Genomic DNA, 23,447 nt, shown 5'->3' with positions numbered 1-23,447 from the left:
GAACCTGAAAGTTCATGCTCCTGCTTATTTTGTTAGTACTAGGTGAAAATGCCATAGTAATCTGCATTCAAGGGAACATAAAAATCATCCCAGTTTCAACCATGTACAGAAATACTAATAGGTGAACAACAAGAGCAACCGAAAAGTATACCCAAAAACCATGGCACTTGAAGGTGACTTTCAGTTGTAGTTTGATGGCATTGGCAAGTGTCGGCCCACTCACAGCAGTCACATTCAGGTAACCTGGATACATTGGTCTAACTGAACAAACTAGTGAATAAACTTTCGAAAATTCATTTACGTTGAAATCCCTAATCTGCAAAGCAATAGACTTTGTCAGCAGTGAACTAGACAAAAGTATTCAGTTCTGGGGTAACCCACATTGCTTCGGTTCCAGTTTCCAGGGAGCACACATTGTTAAAATACCTATCTGACTTCCAGGAAGTATGTAATAAAACATCCAGCGATAATCAGCAAAAGATCATCACATAACATAGATTTTAAGGATTATACTCCAAATTACAGAGTCTGCGATATATATCAGCCGACGAAGTGTACATAAACTGGCCAGCACGTTCGGTGCGTAGCAGAACACACACATGTGCTGAGATGGTGAACCCCCAGCATCAAATTCTAGATGTTCACATGCTACGTTACAGTCGCCAAAAGGGAGAACAATGCTAGTAAATAACTAGAGCATCACAGTTCAGGTTTTGAATGGTTCAGAGGAACAGGGGCTTCTCCTCGCTCGCAAAAACAGGAAGGGAATTGGGGCAAGGGACATCAAGCTAGTGGCTAATGCACGCAACCACTACTGCTTCAGAATACTCTTCATGCTTTGTATGAAATCTGACAATAAGGCATTGGCCTTGTGTACACTCACTGTTGGAATTAAAAAAGAACTCAAGATCCTGCGACTTTCCTCCGAATCTGGGTACCATGAACAGGCCCACCTGATCACAAAGTCATAGGCAGCTACTTCAGATGCAACCTCAAGGTCATTCCTTGTCAAGATGGCCATAATCCCAAGGAAAGGGACCCTCATTAGTTCATCTTGGAACCTGACATGAGACAAAACCATGCGATGCCTTGAGATAATGATTTTTTGAGACAACAATGTTCTTTCACTTGAGATAATAAAGGAAAAAAAATAGGGTATCTCACTCCAAGGGGGGTTACTTACTCCGGGAATTTCTTGTACCTTCCACTTTCAGCAAAGAATTTCTGGGCTGCCTCTTGGAGGGCATCTGCCATTGAAATGCAACATGGGAGATCTAGGCACCTCACTGCCGATTCTAGGTTCATGGAAAGGTCTATGAGCCGCTGACCGCAGAGCTTCATGCAAGAAACAACCTCAAATTTGTCAGCAGCCATCAAGATATCAAGCAGAAGAGTGGGCTCAGTCGGTGTCAACTTTCCACTATACATAAAGCCTAAAAGCTCCATGAAGGCCTTTTCCTCTGTTCCAAATAAGAAATGGAAACAAGGAGGCATCAGGATTAATAAAACAATTCGATAAATCTCAAACGGAAACACTTAAATAAACACCAAAACGGTGATAGCTATTCTTTTATGCCTAGATGATTATTTAAGCATGACCATTGACTATCAGTAATCAATTGGGTAAATCGGTAACACACAAGAAAAATATTCATTTGGCAGTGAGAATAGCCAATTCATTATCAAAGTATAAAAGTGTGGGAGGAAACTCTAAAACAGGCCTCCCTATAATAATCACTGTAAATTAAAAAAAAACATAACTCAATAATACACTCACAGTAGCAAACTAGAGCCATCGGTAATAGGAAGATGAAGAAGAGTACATTGCACACTTTACTTACCTGAATCAGCAACTCTAACTGTTGCCTGGGTTTGACCAGATTCTTTCATGCCATTTGAGAAAAGCTAAAAAGCAGGAAGCTTATCAGAAGGATTAGTCAACTGATTATAGAACAAATGCATTTCTAAAGATTGTCAGAATTACCTTCAGAAAGAAAGAACTTTTTGCAGCAAGGATCACCGAACTGACATGTATGGTCTTGACTTGTATTATCGGTGTACCCATCACAGTACAAGAAGTGTCAATATCCTCTTCATCCCCACCTGCGAAAATCTAAGGTCGGATAATATAGAAGAAAATGCAAAGCTAGAGAAGAAGAGGCACGTGACAGAATTACTTGACAGGTTTTTTTATTCTTAAACTATATGGAACATCATATTCTCTATGCGCGAGATTCATTTGATCAACCTCAAGAAACGCGGGGAATGCTAATTATCACAAAAACTGGATATACATTGAGTGCAGATTCAGTGCAGAGATAAAAGAAGATTATTATTTTTTCTTGTGAAAGATGTGAAATAATTGATCACCTTGTCCCTTCAATCTAAGGCTGAAGCATTGTGCTGCTTTGATCACAGCTATCTACAAGCTACACGGATCATGCATAAACAGTTAAACACACATAACCTGTACGTATCTCACTCGATGCCCCCCCACCCCCCCCAAAAAAAAATGGAACACATTTTAGAGTAAACCACAACACATTTCATCTCTTTTTCTTTACTACCAATCCCTAGAAAACAAACGGACAGACAAACGTATAACCCCAAAATAAGCCAGAAAATTTCCCCCAAATCCAGATCCCAATCGCGAGAAATTTACATCCAAAAAAGCATGCGAGAACTCGCGTAGCCAGATTTGGACAGATGGATTAATTTTTTTGGAGGCGCTCACATATCTGACCGATACTTTCATGCAGGCACCTACGCACGTGCCTAGATTAGTCATTAGCGTGACGCTTAGAATCTAGTACCTATATACCAGTACTAATGGCTAATACGGACTGGGTACTGTGCCTGCACGCACGCACCTTCGTCCCCCTCGCGGCGGCGCTTGCGGCTGGCGGCGCCGGCGCTCGGCCCAGGCGCGTCGCCGCTGCCGGCGACGACCTCTATGCGTAGCACCTTGTCGGAGAAGGTCTCGTTGTCAAAGGCGAACTCAAAGCCCGCGTCCACCTCCGCCCCCGTCGACGCGTCTCCCCCGGCCATCCGCGCGGGTCGCCGCCACCCTCCCACCGGCGCTATCACAGGTATTGCTACCGGCGACCGTAACCCTAGCTGGCGGCGGAGGAAGGGGGAATGGAGAAAGAGGCAGGACGAGTGTTGCGCTGAGCATTGGGACTGAGAGTGAGAGAGGTGCTCCACTAATAAGAGAGAGGGGGGGAGAGAGGACAGAGGAGGGTGGGCAAGTCGGACGCCTCGCCATTGATTGTGAATTGACTTCGCCGTGCGCCAGTGGCGACACTGACTGCCGCGCCTGCACCCGAATACCGAGGCGCCAATTTTACGGGCTTGTGTGTTCTACCCGAGCGGCCGCGTGGCGTGGGACGGTCGTATTTTTCGATTTGCGTTCGTTTGCGTCGGCAAAACGGATGGTCATGACCGGCTTTAGCCATTCGTCCATAGGAGTAGGTGCGTCTAACCGACCGCTACATCTCAAAATATTTGTCTGGCTTGGACTTAAGGGTCCGTGCGTTGCAACGAAAAAAATCATAATCTTCAATCGTCATGATCATATTTTGTTGCGTCATCAAGATACACTATCACTCTCAATTTCGTGCGATCATGACAATTTCTGAAATCATGAAAAAAAATTAAACTCATGCACATATTTGAAATCATGAACATTTTTAAAATTCGTGAAAACTATTGAATTTTTTTGAAAATTTTCTAAAATTAAGAACAATTTTTGAATTCATGATTTTGTAAGTCAGAAATAGATTTTGAATTTTCAGGATTTTTTTCCATTCATGAACATTTTTTAATTGGCAAAACGTCAAAAATTTTGAATCCACAAACATTTTATGATTTATTAAATATTTTATTTGAAAATTCTCACTTTTCTAATTTTTAGAACTTTTTTAAGCCCAAAATTATTTAAAGTAGAAAAAAAGGAAAACAGAAAAAAAAACAAGCCACCGAGACATGGGCCGGCCCAAACGGGCGTGCTGCGTCTTCTCTCAACGCGTAGAGCGCGGTATAGAAGGTCTCTAATGCATGAGCCGGCCCAGGCCAGGGATTCCTCTATGCTTTTTTAATCATGACATTGGTGGGTAATATTTTGCTACGTTATGAACAATTTTCTTGACGTACCGCTAGAAGCAATAGGCCCTTTATTATTACTAGTGCTACATCTTTTCTCTAGCACTAGCAAGATGGCCGTGCATTGCACGGAACATCAAGATGCTTTTTTTTATAAAACACCTGTTGTGATTGACCCATGCGGCAGCAATCCCATGTGTAAAAACCAATGATATCTCAAGAAAGAGGAGAGATAAGGTGAGGAGGAGTGGGGCGTGGTGGTGATTGGTGATCGGACTGAGCGAAGGCATGGGGATGGACGACGCCTGCAGCGGGCACTGTGCCAAATTGTTTCAGAGGCTTTCTTTTTTAATTGCTCAACAATGAGGTTGTGTGAGATAAGGATGAACGAGGAAAGGCCTTATCTACAAATGTGGAGAAAGGTGCAGGTATCTTTTTGTAAAATTGTCATAGTTTGCTTTCTACCCGTCAGATATAGATCGGACGGTCTATATTGCAAGATGGCACACACACCATTATCACTAACTCGGTTTTTTATAAGAGTAGAAATACATATGTTTATATTTAAATGTGTTTATTTACTAACCATCAATTGTATGTATAGCAGTTTTAACACACAAATATTTGAACATAATTTTATTACTTATGTTTTATAAATAACTTAAATGATTTTATTACTTATGTTTTACCAAATATTTTACATATAATACACAAATTTATATTTAAATGTTTTTATTTACTAATCATCAGATGTATGTATAACATTTTTAACACACAAATATTTGAACATAACTTTATTACTTACGTCCTACAAATATTTTTAAAAAAATGCGCCTAAAATGGGCTGCAATACATCACCCACTCACTAATAGGTGGGGCCATGCACATGGATACGCGTACTATGACCGTTTCTACATGCTTGAGTCAAGTTAGATGACCACGAAACCGATGCAAAAAAAAGGTGATCACAAAACTGTATTTTGAAAGTTTTAGCATCAAACTGACATGCGACGTAAGTTCTATGCTTCCAGATGATATTACCACTATAAAATAAGTATGTTATAAAAATATATTGGATAATGTATTTACTGGTATTGTAGATGTTGATATTCCTCATAAACCTAGTGAAAATTATGATTGACCTTAAATAGAAATGTGCGGGTGCCGGTGGATATTGAGATGGATTGCATGGATGCTGTGAAGTTAATCCAGTCGCCTGAACTGGACAGATCGCTGCATGTGATTATGGTTAACGAAATTAAGAGTCTTTTTGGACATAGGGATATTATATTACTCACATTAGAGCATCTCTAACAGACCCTGTATAAGTGGTCAAATTCGTAATTTTTTTACGTTTTACAGTTTTGGTCGAAAAAAATGAGCATAACAGAAACCATAAAAATGATCCAACTCGTAAATTTTTTAAGAGCCATCGAAAATGCACACCCGAAATCCTTATCTTTGAAGGTTGGAAGGCCAAATCTAGGGGGGCCCGTATACCGGTCAAACCTTGTCGAAGCAAACACGCCATCGTGGAGTTTGCCGAAATCCGCTCTAAACTCGCCGAAATTCATCACCGCACATCGAAAAAGGCTGCCACTAGACACCGCAATCGGTCGCTACTGATTTGAATTGGACGAGCTCGACATCGCCGTGGGCTCCCATGCAGAGGCAGAGGCAGGGGGTGTGAACAGGGTCAGACACCCCCCATCGCCTCGCCCCCCCTGTGAGTTTTCCTTACCTGGTACTTCTACGTATACGTAAAGTGCGAACTTCGGTAGTCCTAAATTTAACGCTAATGGCCTGGCACGAACATTCCAGCCCAAAGGCCCAACCTGAGAAAGCATCCCTTGATGCCCTGATCGCTAGTTGTACACATCAGAAAAAAAGGCAACGTGCATCCGTGAGGCCAACTCTACCGCGCGACCTTAAACGAACGTCTGTTTTGTCCGGTTTTTGTCCTTTTGAGTAGGGATTTGGGGTCGTGTCCGGGCCTGTCCTAAAATGCGGTGGCCGTGCATCCAGCGCGCGGCCGCATCCTTTTGCCCCATCCTGTCCGCGTCTATTTAAAAAAAAGGGACATTTTAAATACCAAGCCCCAGTTCACGACCCGAGTTCATCACGCCGGCAATAAAGCCAGCGGCCTATACGACCATCGCCGGCAACACAGCCAGCGGCCGGCAACACAGTCAGCCTTCAAAATGAATAGTTGTCCTCACCGGCAACACAGCCAGCGGCCGACAACACAGCCGGCCTCCAAAATGAATGTTTTTTCGCCGGCACACTGCCAGCGGCCCAGCGGGCGGGCGGCACCCATGCCAGCCTCCAAAAAGAACGGCCACACCGATCGGACGACCTAGTTCAGGCCTTCGGCGTCGAGCATCTCCTTCTGCTTGGCCTCGAACCAGGCCCTCGTCTTGTCGCTCATCTTCGACAAGTCCACGCTCATGATCGCAAGGGCCACCTCCTTCGCTTTGGTGGCGGCATTGGTGGCATCGATGTCGAGCTGCCTCTGCCTGACCTTGACGTTGTCGGCCTCGATGTCGAGCTGCCTTTGCCAGGCGGCCTCTTCCATGTCGAGCTGCCTTTGCCGGGCCGCCTCCTCCATGTCTATCTTCCTCTTCTTGGCCGCCTCCTCCATCTCAAGCTTCTGTCGTTGGAGGTCTAGGTATTGCTTCATTTGCTCGTCCTTACTTTGCCGCTTCTTCTCGTCCCTCACATCCTTATGTGACATCATGCCATGCAAAGTCTCATGCAAGGCCATGGATGAGGCGTCATGTATGCCGTCCACCTTTGAGTTGTTCTTGCCCCTCGGCCTCTTCAACGCCTCGCCATCCCCACCTCCGACGAACTTGGTCGTCTTCTTGCCTCTCTTTCTTTGAAATTCACGGTATTGATCCTTGAACTTAGGGCAATTGTTGATGATCGTCCAACAATGCGTAAGAGTGAATGGCTTGTCATTGTGCCGGGCCTTGAATGCCTCCAAAGATTGAAATGCCTACACCACATGATCAACAACAAGTGAACATGCAAACATATACACGGCCGAAGTCTCATGGCCGTAGCAAGGGCTAGAAAGAGAAGAGCATACCATGTCTCCAACGCCGAGACCACTCACCGGCCGTGCTTCAACGCTCTCAAGTGCGGCACAATACTTGTTGCACTCTTGTTGGATGAACAACCATCTTTTTTGAATCGAACCGATGCCACGGTTGCTTGTAATTTGGTAGGGCTCAAGCATCTTCCTTTCATGGAATGTTTTGTGGACTCTCGTCCAAAAAACAATGCCCTTTTGTTGCGCGCCGGTCCTTGGATCTTAGCTAATCTCCATCCAACATTGGCAAATCAACTTGTCCTCATCTTGTGTATATGAACCGGTGCGAATGCTCTTCCGCTTCTTTTGTGCTTCCGCTCTTTGGGTGAGCTCGTCTATGAACAATGGAGCGCCACCAATATCAACATCATTGGCTTCATCTTCATCTTCACCTTCGACATAGATGTCATCGTCTTCATGCCATGAATCACCATGGTCGTAGTCAGCACGGTCATCGGCCTCTTCATCGGGCACGTATCGGGCGCGGCCATCCTGACTTTGGGTCTCATCGGGGTCGTAGGCACGGCCATGCCCACCCTGGAAGATCACGTCCTCCATGTACTGGTTGTAGAAGGGGTCGTCCACCGTCGACGTTGAGGTTGGCATTTCGTCAAACAACACGCGGGGGGCCGGCATGGTGCCCGTGAACGGTGCACGCGCCTACTTTCTTTGCATCTCGACGGAAGGCCGCCCGCCGCTGCTGGACCCAGGCGTCACGTTGAGGTCGATGACGGCCGCGGGGCATGGTGTGGACGGCGCGAACAAGCCCACGTTCGGCGACGCCGAGAAACGGGTCTGGCCGTCGTGCCTGGGTGGAGGAAAGCCGGGCGACATGGGCGCGGCGCGCGACGTCAGCGACTGGCAGTGTGTAGGCCGGGCGACCGACGAGCCTGTGCTCGCTGGGCCGATGGCCGCTGCATGGAACCCCGTCGGACGGCCCATGCCAAGCATGAGGATGGCGTGCGCTTTGTTGACGAGGTCCTCCTTCTCGTCGGCAGCGGCCTTGCGCCGCGCGGCCTCCAGCTCCTCGCGCTGGGCGGCGAACTTGGCCGCGGCGGCATTCATCTTGACGGCCGCTCTCCGTTCCCTCCTCTTCGCCGATTCCGCGTCCAACTTGGCGATCTCCTCCGGCGTGTACTCCGACCGCGGCTTCCTTGGCGCCTTCTTCTTCACCTTTGCGGTCGGGTCGACGGCCAGGCCGCTGGAACTCGGCGGGGCGTCGGCCATGGACGGGGGAGAGAGGGGGGCGGCGGGAGGGACGTGGAAGGGTTTGGGAGAAATGGCGCCAAATGGCCGTCGGGGGGTTTTTGGTTTCTCCCACCGACAGGCGGGCCAGGGGAGGACAAGCGTGCGCGTCCCGCCCGTCCGCGCACTGTCCGTTTCACCTCAAAACCGGCGCAAATTTGGACCGGGGATGGGTCGAAAATGGACACAAAGCGGACAAAAGTCTGTTTGCTCCCGCGCGCTGGGCCGCTTTTTTTTGTCCCTTTTATCCCAAACAAACAGGGTCGAACAGGATAAGATCGCGCGGTGGAGTTGGCTTGAGATCAGGCAGTCTGTTTCCTATCCTTCTGGTAATTTTGTTCGTGGGCATCATGGCTTCTAGGGCTGCTGGCTCCGTGCGCTCCATACCGTCGTCTCCTCTACCTGTCCGCCGCTGCGGCACAAGTCAGAGGGCACTCCACTCCTGTGGCGATTGAATCCACGATGGAGCCCATGCCACCCTGTGTGCTGCACCGGCATCATGCATCACAAGATCAACTTCAAAGAATCAAGGTACATCACTGCTAAATAATTATCTTTGTGAATTAATACAATTCCGTTGAAGATAGTGGCGGTAAAATTACAATCTAGGATTCTAATTTTACTCCTTGTTTATCGTTTGAAATGTTATATTTCAATCAGTGAACGATGAAGAGAAATGATACAACAAAAATATATTGGTTTTTTTTCTGCAGCCCAACATATTTTGTTTTTCAAGCCCATTGCTTCTAACTCAAACGTTACAGAAAATGCAAATCCACCTTAGAAGCAACCGGTTGTAGATGATAATTCCAACCCCAATCCTATTGATATGCAACTGGTAGAAATGTAGTTTATATATATATTCCCAGACATATGTTACAATACAATCATATCAATTCTACTTTAGGGACTATATTCTTGGGTGGTGTCTCTCAAACGATTATTATATTCCTCGCCCCCCTCATGTCTAAATTGTGGCTCCGCCCCTACTCCCATGACCTCAGCCTAGCCGCCGGAATCCTCCCGGCACGGCAGGCAAAGGGGCACGACCAACGTGATGATGGGGCGCGGCCGACGTGATGATGGGGCGTGGCCGACGGGCGACAGGGCGCGGCCGGCTGCGGAAGGGGACTGGAAGAAGGAGCTCTTTATCCCAGTTTTATAGTTTGTTTTATAGTGTCTGTTTGTCCGTAGCTAAAATGAACTTTTAATATGTATTTTTTTCGATCTGTATCCCAGTTTTACAGTTTGCAAGTTTAAAGGGTATGTTAGAGATGCTTTTAGTAGGAACCAGAACCCTGTTTCTATTTAGCTGCCTTTGGCCGTGTGGAGGATCGCACGGCTGTGTGGCTGCGATTTGGGCCTGCGGATGTTCCTATGTTGTGTAGGAACGATCTTGTAATTCCTTGAGTAATGAAATCCTTTTCATCCTGCAAAAAAAGAAAAAAAACTGTTCAGACCATATAGATATGGAAAACATCCTACATTTCTGAAAAAATAAATATGTTTTGGAATGTCCCAGCATGCATGGAGCATGTTATAGTAGGAAAAGACATTCTCCTATGCATGGTAAATACCGTGCATATATCAGCCACTCACTCTCTTTGAGATTCGCATCTATGCATGCATGTTCTCATTGTATAGTTTAGTAAACCACAATTTATGACCCTGTCAATCAGTCACCTTTTCTCCATGTGCAGACAACTTTTTCTTACAGTAACTTGCAATATCTCTCCTCTCATCCCCGAAGTAAATACCAGCAGTATGAGAGTATGATTCTAAAATTTAAATTTATTTTATCTTTTGAAATATTAGTTTGATTTAGATACATTTGCATATTTGTGTTACTATTGAAGGGAACTTTAAAATAAGATCGCCGTTGAATATATTTTGACAAGTTTTCAAATTCGAATCTAAAACATGGTGAGACCTTACGAAACTGTAAAAAAAACTATGTACCAAGTTTCATCAAGTTTTCTATAGATCAATTTGATGTGCACAGAAACTCATTATGGTACATAGATCAGTTTTCTACTAGTCTTGTTTAAAATATATCATTGGTATAAAAACATTTGTCTAAATAGAATATAAAAGAAACTTTTATTTCAGAAGATATCAAGCATCTAAACAGTTACATACTAGAAGAGGAAATATATTTCTGTGATAGAGTCGCAAGGGGATAGGGGAGGCATGCAAGGGACAGGACATTATTTATATTTAGAAAAAGGCTGACACACAAACTGACCATCTGACAAGAGTGAGACGTATAGCAGGTGATTAGTAGTACATTATGATATCTTTCCCACCCTGTAGACAATGCACGGTATATACTGTGCATGGTAGAAAATGTGTTGGAAATATGAGCAATTTACCAAATGATTTTATTAACAGAAATACTAGATAAAGCATGACTAATATAGTAGAGATAAAACAAGTCATGCATTCTGACAGAGAGAAGGTAAATAGCTTCTGTATATATGAACCGTATCCTATCATATCTAAAGCAGACAGTATAGCAAGTAGCATATATGAAGTAGAACCTATCATGTGTAGGACAAGGACTAGAACAAGGAACTGTGGCAGAACCTTTAACAGGAAAGACAAGAACACGTACGGGACAGCAGCAGCAGAAGCGCTGGACTTGGGGTCGGTGTCCTCGCCTGCCATGTCGTCGAGGAGGTTGTGGACGTCGGGGAAGAAGTCATCGTCGGGGAAGTAGTCGTCGGCGACCGGATCGTCCGTGATGAAGCAGCCAGTAGTCGCGCTGAGCGCTCCCCAAAAACCTTATCACCCTTCTTCCATACATGACCCAAAATGTGCGGTCTCGGAGGCCTACTGTCCCGACCTGCGGTGCACGCCGCAAGACGGGATGGGGAAGAACGTAGCACCAGCGCAGTGGCCGGAACTTTGTGGCGAGAGGAAGAGGAGCTTCTGTTGTGTCTCTCTGAAGAGGAGCGACCTCTCTTATATAGGCACAGGAGAAGGACGCGAAGAGGCTGCGGCAGGAGGTGAAGCAACGAAGGGAGACGAAGCGAACAGGCAGCGGCCGAAGAGGCGCTTCGTTCGAATTCAGTGTCCACTACAGAAAACGTTTCAACTCCCCCGTGACCTTCCGTATACCCGTCGTGCGTGGTAAAAATTTAGATATCAGCTCGGCTCATTCCCGCAACCTGCGGCGCGTCGTGCCGAGGCAGGCGGCAGAGGAGGAGCACGCGTGGATATCCCTCTTGTTTTCATGCTCATACAAATGGGGAAAGAACCTCCCTTATAAGGAGGTCCAACTCCCACTAAACTAGCAATGTGGGACTAAACTTTAATAGTATTCCTTGCCTTACATAAATGGACTAAGTGGGTTTCTAAGATTTATTAGGAATTTCTGAAATAGTTATTGGGCTACCCAAAATAGCAAAATAGACTAAATTCCAGCAAAATGCACTCTCGAAGATTTTGTTGATCAGTTTCCTTCCATATACTACGGCAGTTGGGCTAGGCACAGGCCGATTCAAATCCATCTCGCCAACGAAATCGACCGAACCCTAGCTAGCACATCGATGTCGCACACCAAGGTTCCCTATCTCGCCGTGCCGCCGCCGCCGGCGGCGGCCCCGGCTGCCGCGTACTACCAAGACGACGAGCCGGTGGAGGAGAAGAAACCCCTGGCAAACAACGGCCGGGGGTTGGTCCTCAAGACTCACTGCGAGTTCCCGGCCATCGGAAGGGGCGCGTTCAGGGACAAGTTCGCGGTGCTCGTCCACGCCAGGGCGCCCGCCGACGTGGCGCGCGCGCCGCTCGACCTCGTCACCGTGCTCGACGTCAGCGGCAGCATGAAGGGCCAAAAGTTGGCGCTGCTGAAACAGGCCATGGCGTTCGTCGTCGATCAACTCGGCCCTGCCGATCGCCTCTCCGTAGTGTCCTTCTCGGGTCGGGCGGCCCGCTTGACCTGCCTCGCGCGCATGTCGGACGCGGGCAAGGCCTCGGCGAAGCTCGCGGTGGACTCCCTTGTTGTTGGGTCGGGCACCAACATCGGCGAGGGCCTCCGTGTGGGCGCCCAGGTGCTCGTCGGCCGCCGGCTCAAGAACTCCGTCGCCAGCATGATCCTCCTCTCCGACGGCCAGGACTCGCGCCTCAGGGCCAATAAGAGGTACATGGACCTTGTGCCGCCTCTGTTCGTGCTCGCTGGTAGCCGGCCCGGGCCGATCCACACGTTCGGCTTCGGCGCCAACCACGACGCCGCGGCATTGCACACCATCGCGCAGGCCACGGGCGGCACCTTCTCCTTCGTCGGGAACCAGGCGGCGATCCAGGACTCGTTCGCGCAGTGCATCGGCGGGCTCCTGTCGGTCGCCGTGCAGGAGGCGCGCATCGCCGTCACGTGCCTGCACCGAGGCGTGCACGTCCAGGAAGTCAAGTCGGGCTGCTACGGCAACCACGTGGACGCCGACGGCCGCGCCGCCTCCATCGGCGTCGGAGAGCTCTACGACGGCGAGGAGAGGCGCTTCTTGGTGCTCGTGTACGTGCCGAGAGCCCGGCCCGCGGAGTCGGTCACCCGCCTGATCAAGGTGACCTGCGGCTACAATGACGCCGCGACAGGGCAGGCCGCCAACGCCGCCGCACCCGCGGCGGTGATCCAGAGGCCGCTGGAGCTGACCGACCTGCCGCATCCGTGCATGGAGGTGGAGCGGGAGCGCGTCCGCCTTGCCACGACCCAAGACATCGCGGCCGCACGGGAGGCAGCTGAAGGAGGGCAACACGCCAGCGCGGCGCGGATACTGGACTCCCGGCTAAAGGCGGTGGAGAGGTCGGCGCCTGGGACGGCCGGAGATGATCCCACGTGTGAGGCGATCAAGGAGGAGCTGCGCGACCTGAGCGCCCGCGTGGGGGACCGGCGGGAGTACCAGCAGACGGGGCGCGCGTGCCTGCTTGCCGGCATGAGCTCACACGCGCAGCAGCGCGCCTCGGCGGTGGAGCTGCAGTCGGCGAGCAAGGCCCGGGCGTACCTGACTCCCAAGATGGAGGAGATGGTGGAGACGTCGCGTGAGCAGAGCAGAAAGCGTGGCAGCAGCAGCGACGCCGGATCCAGCCAGCTTAATAAACAGATCAAGCAAGACCTGACAGAGGATTAATTCATAATACGATGACCATATTATGTTCACATCTCATCGCATGTTGTTCACAAATGCAAGAAATTTTTTCTTTTTTCAATTTTATTCACAAATTGAAGCAATGTTCACATTTTCGAAAAAAAAATATCGTGGTTGTAAAAAAACTTGGCAACTCAAAGAATTATTCTGAATTTCAAGAAACATTTTAAAAAAAATATACTATAATATGCTGATCCACCCCGGCAGTTAATTCTTCAAAATTCACGCGGGTATATAGTCACAAAGACTCAGAAGCATTACCATTTAACTACATACTTTCGATCATTCGTGAACATTTTTACAAATTTGGGAACATTTTTAAAAATCGTGAACATTAGATACTATTTACAAACATTTTTAAAAAAATTGTGAACATTTTTTTATATTGCGAACGGGTTTTAAGCATTTTCTTTTGAATCGGCGAACAATTCGAGAATAGACGAACATTTCATTCGAAATTGGTGTTCTTTCTAATTCAAGAACATTTTTTGAAATGCATGAACACTTTTCGGACCAGCAAACAATTTATGAATCAATAAACTTTTTTTCTAATTCACGAACTGTTTTTAAAATTTTATTAAAAGGTCCACAAAAGTCACGTCCACACATTAATTTTATTTGAAATTAACAAAAATAACAGAAAAAGGTAGATCTTTCTTCCGCCATCGTGTTCGCCTACAATGTCGTCGTCCTCGTCATCCATGGTGAATCCGATGTAGGGCAGCGACGGCGAGAGGTGGGCTCCCCCCCCCCCCCCCCCCCCCCCCCCCGACACCTGCCATTGCAGGGCAGGATGTAATGGTGGCGGGGGTGGTGACCACGGCGCCCACGAGGCCAGCGGCACTGTCGGTGGTGGTGAGGGCGGGCTGCATAGCATTGTGGTCGTCCATAACCACAACTGCCCGTACAAGGTCGTTTTCCACTCCGAGGTGGACAACCGGTCCTCCATCACCTCCTCCTTCACGTCAAGCTTGGAGACATAGACATCACCTGCGGCCGACAACACCATCATCTCCTCCAGGCCCTCACACTCCTCCTGCTTGCGCTTGAACTCCCTCTTGGGAGTCCTCCATCTTGAAATCCACCAGCCACTTCCTCCTCTTCGGCGGTGGTGGTGGTGGGGACGGGGAGGGGAAGGGCGTCGGCGTCAAGCCGCGCGCTCTGGGTGGGCTCGGTGCATGCGCACGCGACTCACAGTTGATCTCTACGAGGCGGGTGCGGCCTGTCTCCGGGACAACGAGAATCGGCACCTGATCTGGGCTCAGATGCCACCCATTGGGGAGGTGGGCATAGATTCTAAGGATTACACTCCATCGTTTTACAGAGGTAATCAGCAATATATCAGCCAACTTCCGACAAAGACAGTTCAGCGACTTTGCTGCATAGCAGGACAAACACGGCAACGACACGGTACACTAGTCACACAAACCAGACTATGTATCTCACCAGCCTACAGCCCTACAGGGTCTATCACATACAAGATAATCAACTCTAGACTGAAGTTGATTATACAAGACGGCTAATCAAGTACAATGGTTCTGACTCTACTTCGCACTAGTGGTACTAGTGGAAGTAACTGTGAACTCAAGATCTTGCGTTTTTCTTCTGGATTTGGGTACTGCGAATCAGCCCACCTGAGCACAAAGTCATAGACGGCTTCTTCAGGTAAAACTCCGAGGTCATTCCTTGATAAGATGGCTAGGATCCCTGCGAGAGGGATCCTCATCAGTTCGTCTTGTAACCTGAGATGCAACAAAACCAAATGGGGATCACTTAGTTGACCTCTGCACGCTTACAAGAATGTCGACATGCTTACTAACAAAGGAAAAGAAAAGGGTGCCTCAATCCAATGGGGTTACTTACTTTGTTGACAGGAAATCCTTGTATCTTTCAGCAAAGAATTTCTTGGCTGCCACTGCCAGGGCAGGTGCCATTGAAATGGAATATGGTAGATCTAGGCACAGCACTGCAGATTCTGGGGTCATAGGCAAGCTTGTGAGCAACTGACCGCAAAGCTTAATGCAAGAAATGACCTCAAATTTGTCGGCAGCCATCAAGATATCAACCAGATGAGTGGGCTCAGTTGTTGGTGTCAACTTTCCACTATACATAAAGTACAAAAGCTCCATGAAGGCATTTTCCTCTGTTCCCAGTAAGAAATGAGAGCAAGAAGGAATTAGGATAAATGAAACAGTTCAATAAATCTCAAAAGGTAGCATTAAATAAAGGATCACAAAGGAAGGGGGCTGGCTATTTTTATGACTGCATGATCATTTAAGTATGACCATCGACTTTCAGCAATCAACTCAAAAAACTATAATACACAAAGAACCGAGAATCCATTTTGTCGGTGTGGTCTGTAGGTCAATGAGAATGACCAATTCATAATCAACCCCCCCCCCCCCCCCCACCCACACACACACACACACACAAGTTACCATATTAAAATACAGAAATCGACAATATAATCACAATAGCAAACTAGAATCATCAGTTATAAGATGAAGAATCTAAGAGTGCATTGTACGCTGTTACCTGAATCAGCTATTCGAAGTGTTGCCTGTCCCTTGTCAGACTCTTTCATGCCGTTTGAGAAAAGCTAAGAAGCATTGAGTTTATCAGAAAGCTAAGTAAAGTGGCTATAGAAAAGATGCATTTCAGAATGTCATCAAAATTACCTTGAAAAAGAAAGGGCTTTTTGCAGCAAGAATGGCCGAATTGATATGCATGGTAGTGACTCGTAAAATTGGTGCAGCCATCACTATAGAAGAAGAATCAACACATTCTCCTTCATCACCTGCAAAATACCAATGTCAGATAAATACAGAGAAAGTGTGCAAAATTAGGGAGTGGAAGGTTTTTAACGAAATTCCTAGACAAGATTTTTGCTGTTCAAATATTTGGAACAACATGTTCTCTATGTCGCACATTCATTTAATCAACCTATAGAAAAGCAACAAAATGTTGAACATACAAAAAACTGGACACCTATTGAGCTGCATCAAGCATAATAAGCACGCTCATATGTCGGTGAGTGAAGTATTCACAAAAGTTACCACAGGGATCCTATTAGAATTTTGTTCAACTTGCACTCAAGTGACAAACACCAGACTAAAGTCTTGCAATGTTATCTTCTTTTATGTAATTAATCAGTATTCCATACCTCCCAACCAACTAGAAGCAGTAGCATGGTATCTCACTAGGACTGGGTCGTAAATAGTATGTTGCTCGTTTATGAAAAAATAGTCAACTAGTACTACATATAGTTGACGAATGGACTGTGCTAGTACTGTACCAACATTACCGGTGTGTACGACAGTGCACAAGTGTTCGTACTAACTAAAAGTAAGTGATTATGAGCAGAATAATATCGACTGTAAATGTATCAATGCAAAACGACAGAAATTGAGATGAAATGTGGAACAGAGAGCAGGGTTATGGAGAGAGTTCTAGAGATTTAGGAGCTCCTCACTCCACACCTCCTAACTAAATATATTTCTTATTCGCAAAAAAAATAAAAACCTAAACATATTTCTACATATCCATGTATACATTCAGAAATATAACAGTTTTGATGAATCTGTCCTTCTACTTGTGTTGGACCTTTCGATGCTACATCCAGAGATTTAACAACTGCAGATTCAATGCAGCAATCAAGCAAATCACGTTTCTCTTGTGAAAGATGTGAAATAATTGATCAGCTTGTTTTCCTTGGATCTGAGTCTGAAGAATTGTGCTGCCTGGATCACACAGACAGCCACGGAAACACGAATCACACATAGTAACTACCCTTAACCAGTCCGCATCCCACTGGTCCTGCAGACCTATCGCATGCAAAATAAATTCTAAGGAGTACTATATCTTACTGGTAATGGTATGATGCAGTCTGCTGAAAACTACTGCTACATCCAAATATGTGGCCACAGATGTGCTGCATCCAAATCAGTCGCCTGGATTACATCGTAGAGTACAGGCGTACAGCTCAAAAATCCAAACTTTTTTTATTTAAGAAAAACATCTCCTCTGTTTTACTCCCCCTTTACCTACCCACAGATCCCTAACGAACGAACAGAGGAGAAAATCACACAAATCCAGATCCGAGTTGCGTAGGGGTTTAATTTGCGCGCAAAGAAGTGGGGGAGATGCGATGGATCTGCCGGAGGTGCTGTGCTCACTTTTGTCGTCCTCGCGGCGGCGCTTGCGGCTGGCGGCGTCGTCGCTACCGACGACCTCGACCCGCAGCTTCTTGTCGGAGAAGGCCTCCTTGTCAAAGGCGAACTCGAAGCTCTCGCCCACCACCGCCTCCTCCGCCCCCGCCCCTGCCATGCCGCTCACCTCTGGAAGCACCGCCGCCGACGGCCGTAATCCGAGCGAGCTAGATGGCCTGGAGGCGTAGGAAGAAGGGGAAAGGGACTGCTGTGTTGCTGAGATAAGAGAGACGAGGGGAGGTGAGGTCGTTCCTTTCATTTCTCCGACCATAAATGTTTTTCATTATATCAATTAAATCAAATTTACTCTCAAAAAAATAAATTAAATTAAATCTTTTGCAAGGCCTCATACCGGTGGGTGTAACATAATTGCATTAACTCAATCAAAGTAAACCATTCTAGCTACATGTCGGACACGGGCAATCAAATTAAATCTTTTGCAGTAACTCAATGAAATCAAATTACTTTCTGCATTAAAATATGATCGGAGTAAGTTATATGTCGAGCAATATTGATGCTAACCCACTAGAATAAGTATATCTCCGTTGCAATGCATGAACAATTAGCTAGTTTTTTTAGTAAAATGTTAGCCTTCATTTACCCATCAAAATACACAACACTCTCTGGCTGACCAGCTAGTGAAGCAGAAAGTGAAAAACAATTCAGCCCTCATGTCATCCTTATGTGGGCGACTCGAGGGTGATTAGGTTTTTTATCGTGTTGTCAACTCTTCCCTCGCCGTTGTTGGCGAGTGTGGCAATGATATCTTGTGTGCTTCATTGCTCGGGTGAAGGACTTCTGGTGCATTGAGGCATCGCCAAGGATGATCGTAGGTGTTGGTTGTGTGTCCTCGGTAGTGGGGACGGCGAGGCGACAATAGGTGTGGAATGTGGCATGACCTATTATGTTGGTCTTCGATGCCTGATATGAAGGTAATCGCCCTTCCACAACCTTTGGCCCACATCCTCACCGAATCTTGCCGCACAAGACCTTTGGTTACCGATTTTGCTTCTGACCAAAACAGATGATACGAAATCATGACCAGGATGAACCCCCGGTCGACCATGTCGGTGGACACTGTAAGTGCATCTAGTGCCACCCCTAGTTGGTTTTGAAGTATTGACGACAAACCTAGTTGAGGGACTAATGTGTTTGTGAGAATTGCAGGATAACACAGGTAGAAGTCCCTCATTGATTCGGTTTTACTACCAGAGATGACCCCTAAAAATGTACAAAGACATTGAAGCCAATGGTGGTATATGAAGATATTCACATTGAAGACTATGACAGGAGAAGACACGATATGAAGCCTATGGAGCTCGAAGACTTGGATCTTTCGTAGTTCTTTTTCTTTTGTGTTGAGTCATAGGAATCACCGTACTGTTAAGTGGGGTCCAAGAGAACCAGTCAGAATGACTGAAGTGATGCCTAATTCAAAACCTATATCTTCGAGTGAAGACTATGAGAGCAAATCTTGTCCAGAGTCGGACAAGTCAGCTTTGCTTGTAGCCCAAGTAAAGTTGCCGTGTGAGTTTGAAATCTGACCGTTGGAACACATGTCAGTTCCTTAGTGACCCAGGGTCATTTCGGACAAATCAGGTCGGGTTGCCCAGTGGCTATATATAGTCCACCCCCTACAACCATAAACGGTTGGCTGCTCAGATTTCAGTGCACGGCTTTTGTCGTTTGAGAGCAACCCACCTCGAAGCCTTTGAGAGAAAATTCCTAGCGAGGAGAAAAGCCCTAACCACCCAGAGCCAGAGAGAATTGGGCATCACTTAAGTCTTCTTGTCTGAGTGATCTGAAGACTTATTACACTTGAGGACTGTGCATCCTCCAGCCGGTTAGGCGTCGCGTTCTGAGCATCCAAGAGACATTATGGATTGTCGGTGAACGAAGTCTGTGAAGGTTTGGGAGTCTACCTTGAAGACTTACCAGAGTGATTGGGAGAGGTCTGTGTGACCTTAGCTCAAGGAGAATACGGTGAGGACTGGGTGTCCCAAGCTGCGTGTTCAGGACTGGGTGTCCGGGACTGTGTGTCCTTTGGTTTAAATACCTAGCCGCTCCAACCAGACGTACAGTTGTCACAGAAACTGGAACTGGTCCAACAAATCATTGTCTTCAACGAGTCACTGGTTTCATCTTCACTTCCTTTTTCTTACTGTTACTCTTTGTGAAGTCATTGCATGCTTGCTATATCTTCTGTCTTCACAACGTGACTGTATGATCTGTTTGGCTTCATAACTTCTTCCTACCTGATCCTTATTACACTGCAGCTACTTGTCACTGTGCTTTTACTCTATTGAATACTTGACCATGGCTTGTCTAGTGTAATCTAACTTCCGCTGCATAGTGATAGGCATATCTCTACTGTTTGTCTTCATAACTTCCACGTTTTGAAGACTTTCATAAAAATCACCTATTCACCCCCCCTCTAGTCGATATAACGCACTTTCAATTGGTATTAGAGCAAGGTGCTTCCTTGTTCTGTGTGATTCGGTTTAACCACCTGGAGTTTTAGCTATGTCGACTGCAGGGATAATCAAAGTCTCCGCTGCGTGCCCCGTCTTCGATGGAACTGAATATCCCTACTGGAAGAATAAGATGCGCATGCATCTTGAAGCCATTGACGTCGACCTATGGTATGTCGTCGAGAACGGCGTTCCCAAGGCTGGAGAAGGTGTCACTGCTGCTGATGTCAAGAAGTTCACTCAACTGGACTCTACTGCCAAGAATATCATCTGTGGTCATCTAACCAAAGGACAGTATGGCCGTGTGAGTGCTTTGAAGACATCCAAGCTGGTCTGGGACTGGCTCTCCAAGGTCAATGAAGGCATCTCAATTCAGAGAGATCAGAGAATCAGTGTTCTTCGCAACCTCTTCAACCGCTTCAAGCGAAATGACAATGAGAATGTCCAGCACACATTTGATCGACTCACTGACATCACAAATGAGCTTCAAGCTCTCGGCGCTACTGAGATCACCAAATATGAAGTCGTCAAGACGCTGCTGAGATCACTTGATAGTTCGTTTGACATCCTAGCCCTGATGATTCAAGAACGTCCTGATTTCAAGACACTCGATCCATCTGACATACTTGAGAGACTCAACACACATGAGTTTCAGCTTTCTGAGAAAAGAGATATCTACGGTCCAAACTATGGGCGAACTCGTGCCTTGAAGGCAAAAGCTGTTTCCTCATCTGAAGAAGAATCTGACAACAGTTCTGATGATCCTGAAGACATTGGAAGGGAACTTGCAATGCTTGTGAAGAAGTTCCAAAAGTTCACCAAGAAGAAAGGCTTCAGAAAGTCTTCACGATCAAGCTCAAGGAATGATGAAGCTTCTGCTCATGACTACAAGAAGAAAACATGTCACAAGTGCAAGAAAACTGGACACTTCATCTCTGAGTGTCCACAGTGGGACAATGATGAAGGAAATATGCCCTAGAGGCAATAATAAAGTTATTATTTATTTCCTTATAATCATGATAAATGTTTATTATTCATGCTAGAATTGTATTAACCGGAAACATAATACATGTGTGAATACATAGACAAAAAAAGTGTCACTAGTATGCCTCTACTTGACTAGCTCGTTAATCAAAGATGGTTATGTTTCCTGACCATGAACAATGAGTTGTTATTTTATTAACGAGGTCACATCATTAGTTGAATGATCTGATTGACATGACCCATTCCATTAGCTTAGCACCCGATCGTTTAGTATGTTGCTATTGCTTTCTTCATGACTTATACATGTTCCTATGACTATGAGATTATGCAACTCCCGTTTTCCGGAGGAACACTTTGGGTGCTACCAAACGTCACAACGTAACTGGGTGACTATAAAGGAGTACTACAGGTGTCTCCAAAGATAGATGTTGGGTTGGCGTATTTCGAGATTAGGATTTGTCACTCCAATTGTCGGAGAGGTATCTCTGGGCCTTCTCGATAATGCACATCACTTAAAGCCTTGCAAGCATTGCAACTAATGAGTTAGTTGCGGTATGATGAATTACGGAACGAGTAAAGAGACTTGCCGGTAACGAGATTGAACTAGGTATTGGATACCGACGATCGAATCTCGGGCAAGTAACATACCGATGACAAAGGGAACAACGTATGTTGTTATGCAATCTGACCGATAAAGATCTTCGTAGAATATGTAGGAGCCAATATGGGCATCCAGGTCCCGCTATTGGTTATTGACCGGAGACGTGTCTCGGTCATGTCTACATTGTTCTCGAACCGTAGGGTCCGCACGCTTAACGTTACGATGACAGTTATTATGAGTTTATGCATTTTGATGTACCGAAGGTTGTTCGGAGTCCCGGATGTGATCACGGACATGACGAGGAGTCTCGAAATGGTCGAGACATAAAGATTGATATATTGGAAGCCTATGTTTGGACATCGGAAGTGTTCCGGATGAAATCGGGATTTTACCGGAGTACCGGGAGGTTACCGGAACCCCCCGGGAATCATATAGGCCTTAGTGGGCCTTGGTGGAAAGGTGAAAGGGCTTCCCATAAGGGCTGCGTGCCTCCCCCCCTCCCCTAGTCCTATTAGGACTAGGAGAGGTGGCCGGCCACCCCTCTCCCTCTTTCCCCCTTGGGAATCCTAGTTGGAATAGGATTGGGGGGGGGGGGAGTCCTACTCCCGGTAGGAGTAGGACTCCTCCTGCGCCTCCATAGGGCTGGCCGCACCCCTCCCCCTTGGCTCCTTTATATACGGAGGCAGGGGCACCTCTAGACACACAAGTTGATCATTGAGATCGTTCCTTAGCCGTGTGCGGTGCCCCTTGCCACCATATTCCACCTCGATCATATCGTTGTAGTGCTTAGGCGAAGCCCTGCGTCGGTAGAACATCAAGATCATCACCACGCCGTCGTGCTGACGGAACTCCTCCCCGAAGCTTTGCTGGATCGGAGCTCGGGGATCGTCATCGAGCTGTACGTGTGCTAAGAACTCGGAGGTGCCGGAGTAACGGTGCTTGGATCGGTCGGATCGGGAAGAAGACGTACGACTGCTTCCTCTACGTTGTGTTAATGCTTCCGTTGCGATCTACAAGGGTATGTAGATCAGACTCTCCCCTCGTTGCTATGCATCACCATGATCTTGCGTGTGCGTAGGAAATTTTTGAAATTACTACGTTCCCCAACAGTGGCATCCGAGCCTAGGTTTTATGGTTTGATGTTATTTGCACGAGTAGAACACAAGTGAGTTGTGGGCGATACAAGTCATACTGCCTACCAGCATGTCATACTTTGGTTCGGCGGTATTGTTGGAAGAGACGACCCGGACCAACCTTACGCGTACGCTTACGCGAGACCGGTTTCCCCGACGTGCTTTGCACACAGGTGGCTTGCGGGCGACTGTCTCTCCAACTTTAGTTGAACCAAGTATGGCTACGCCCGGTCCTTGCGAAGGTTAAAACGGATTCTATTTGACAAACTATCGTTGTGGTTTTGATGCGTAGGTGAGATTGGTTCTTACTTAAGCCCGTAGCAGCCACGTAAAACTTGCAACAACAAAGTTGAGGACGTCTAACTTGTTTTTGCAGGGCATGTTGTGATGTGATATGGTCAAGGCATGATGCTGAATTTTGTTGTATGAGATGATCATGTTTTGTAACCGAGTTATCGGCAACTGGCAG

General features: G+C 46.7%; 3 protein-coding genes across 3 annotated transcripts; 1 reads left to right on the top strand and 2 right to left on the bottom strand.

Annotated features, from left to right (window-relative positions):
- Positions 1-467: 467 nt before the first annotated feature.
- Positions 468-3,242, bottom strand: LOC125510405 (BTB/POZ domain-containing protein POB1-like). The gene is made up of 5 exons (XM_048675571.2): positions 2,871-3,242; positions 1,985-2,103; positions 1,842-1,905; positions 1,184-1,460; positions 468-1,061 (listed from the first exon to the last, which is right to left on the bottom strand). Exons 1-5 carry the CDS (start codon positions 3,046-3,048, stop codon positions 812-814), a joined length of 888 nt encoding a protein of 295 aa, XP_048531528.1. The 5' UTR covers positions 3,049-3,242; the 3' UTR covers positions 468-811.
- An 8,734-nt stretch (positions 3,243-11,976) lies between these two features.
- On the top strand, positions 11,977-13,563 carry LOC147972665 (E3 ubiquitin-protein ligase WAV3-like). Its single transcript, XM_087521586.1, has one exon. It carries the CDS (start codon positions 11,992-11,994, stop codon positions 13,561-13,563), a length of 1,572 nt encoding a protein of 523 aa, XP_087377712.1. The 5' UTR covers positions 11,977-11,991.
- A 1,334-nt stretch (positions 13,564-14,897) lies between these two features.
- On the bottom strand, positions 14,898-18,029 carry LOC125510403 (BTB/POZ domain-containing protein At2g46260). The gene is made up of 5 exons (XM_048675569.2): positions 17,757-18,029; positions 16,260-16,378; positions 16,117-16,180; positions 15,445-15,724; positions 14,898-15,323 (listed from the first exon to the last, which is right to left on the bottom strand). Exons 1-5 carry the CDS (start codon positions 17,905-17,907, stop codon positions 15,101-15,103), a joined length of 837 nt encoding a protein of 278 aa, XP_048531526.2. The 5' UTR covers positions 17,908-18,029; the 3' UTR covers positions 14,898-15,100.
- Between the last annotated feature and the right edge of the window lie 5,418 nt (positions 18,030-23,447).

This window comes from Triticum urartu, chromosome 5A, assembly GCF_056163025.1.
Source record: "Triticum urartu cultivar PI428250 chromosome 5A, HENAU_Tu73, whole genome shotgun sequence".
Classification (NCBI taxonomy): domain Eukaryota; kingdom Viridiplantae; phylum Streptophyta; class Magnoliopsida; order Poales; family Poaceae; genus Triticum; species Triticum urartu.
Note: the sequence above shows the minus strand (reverse complement) of the source record. Positions and strands in the feature narration are given on the sequence as shown.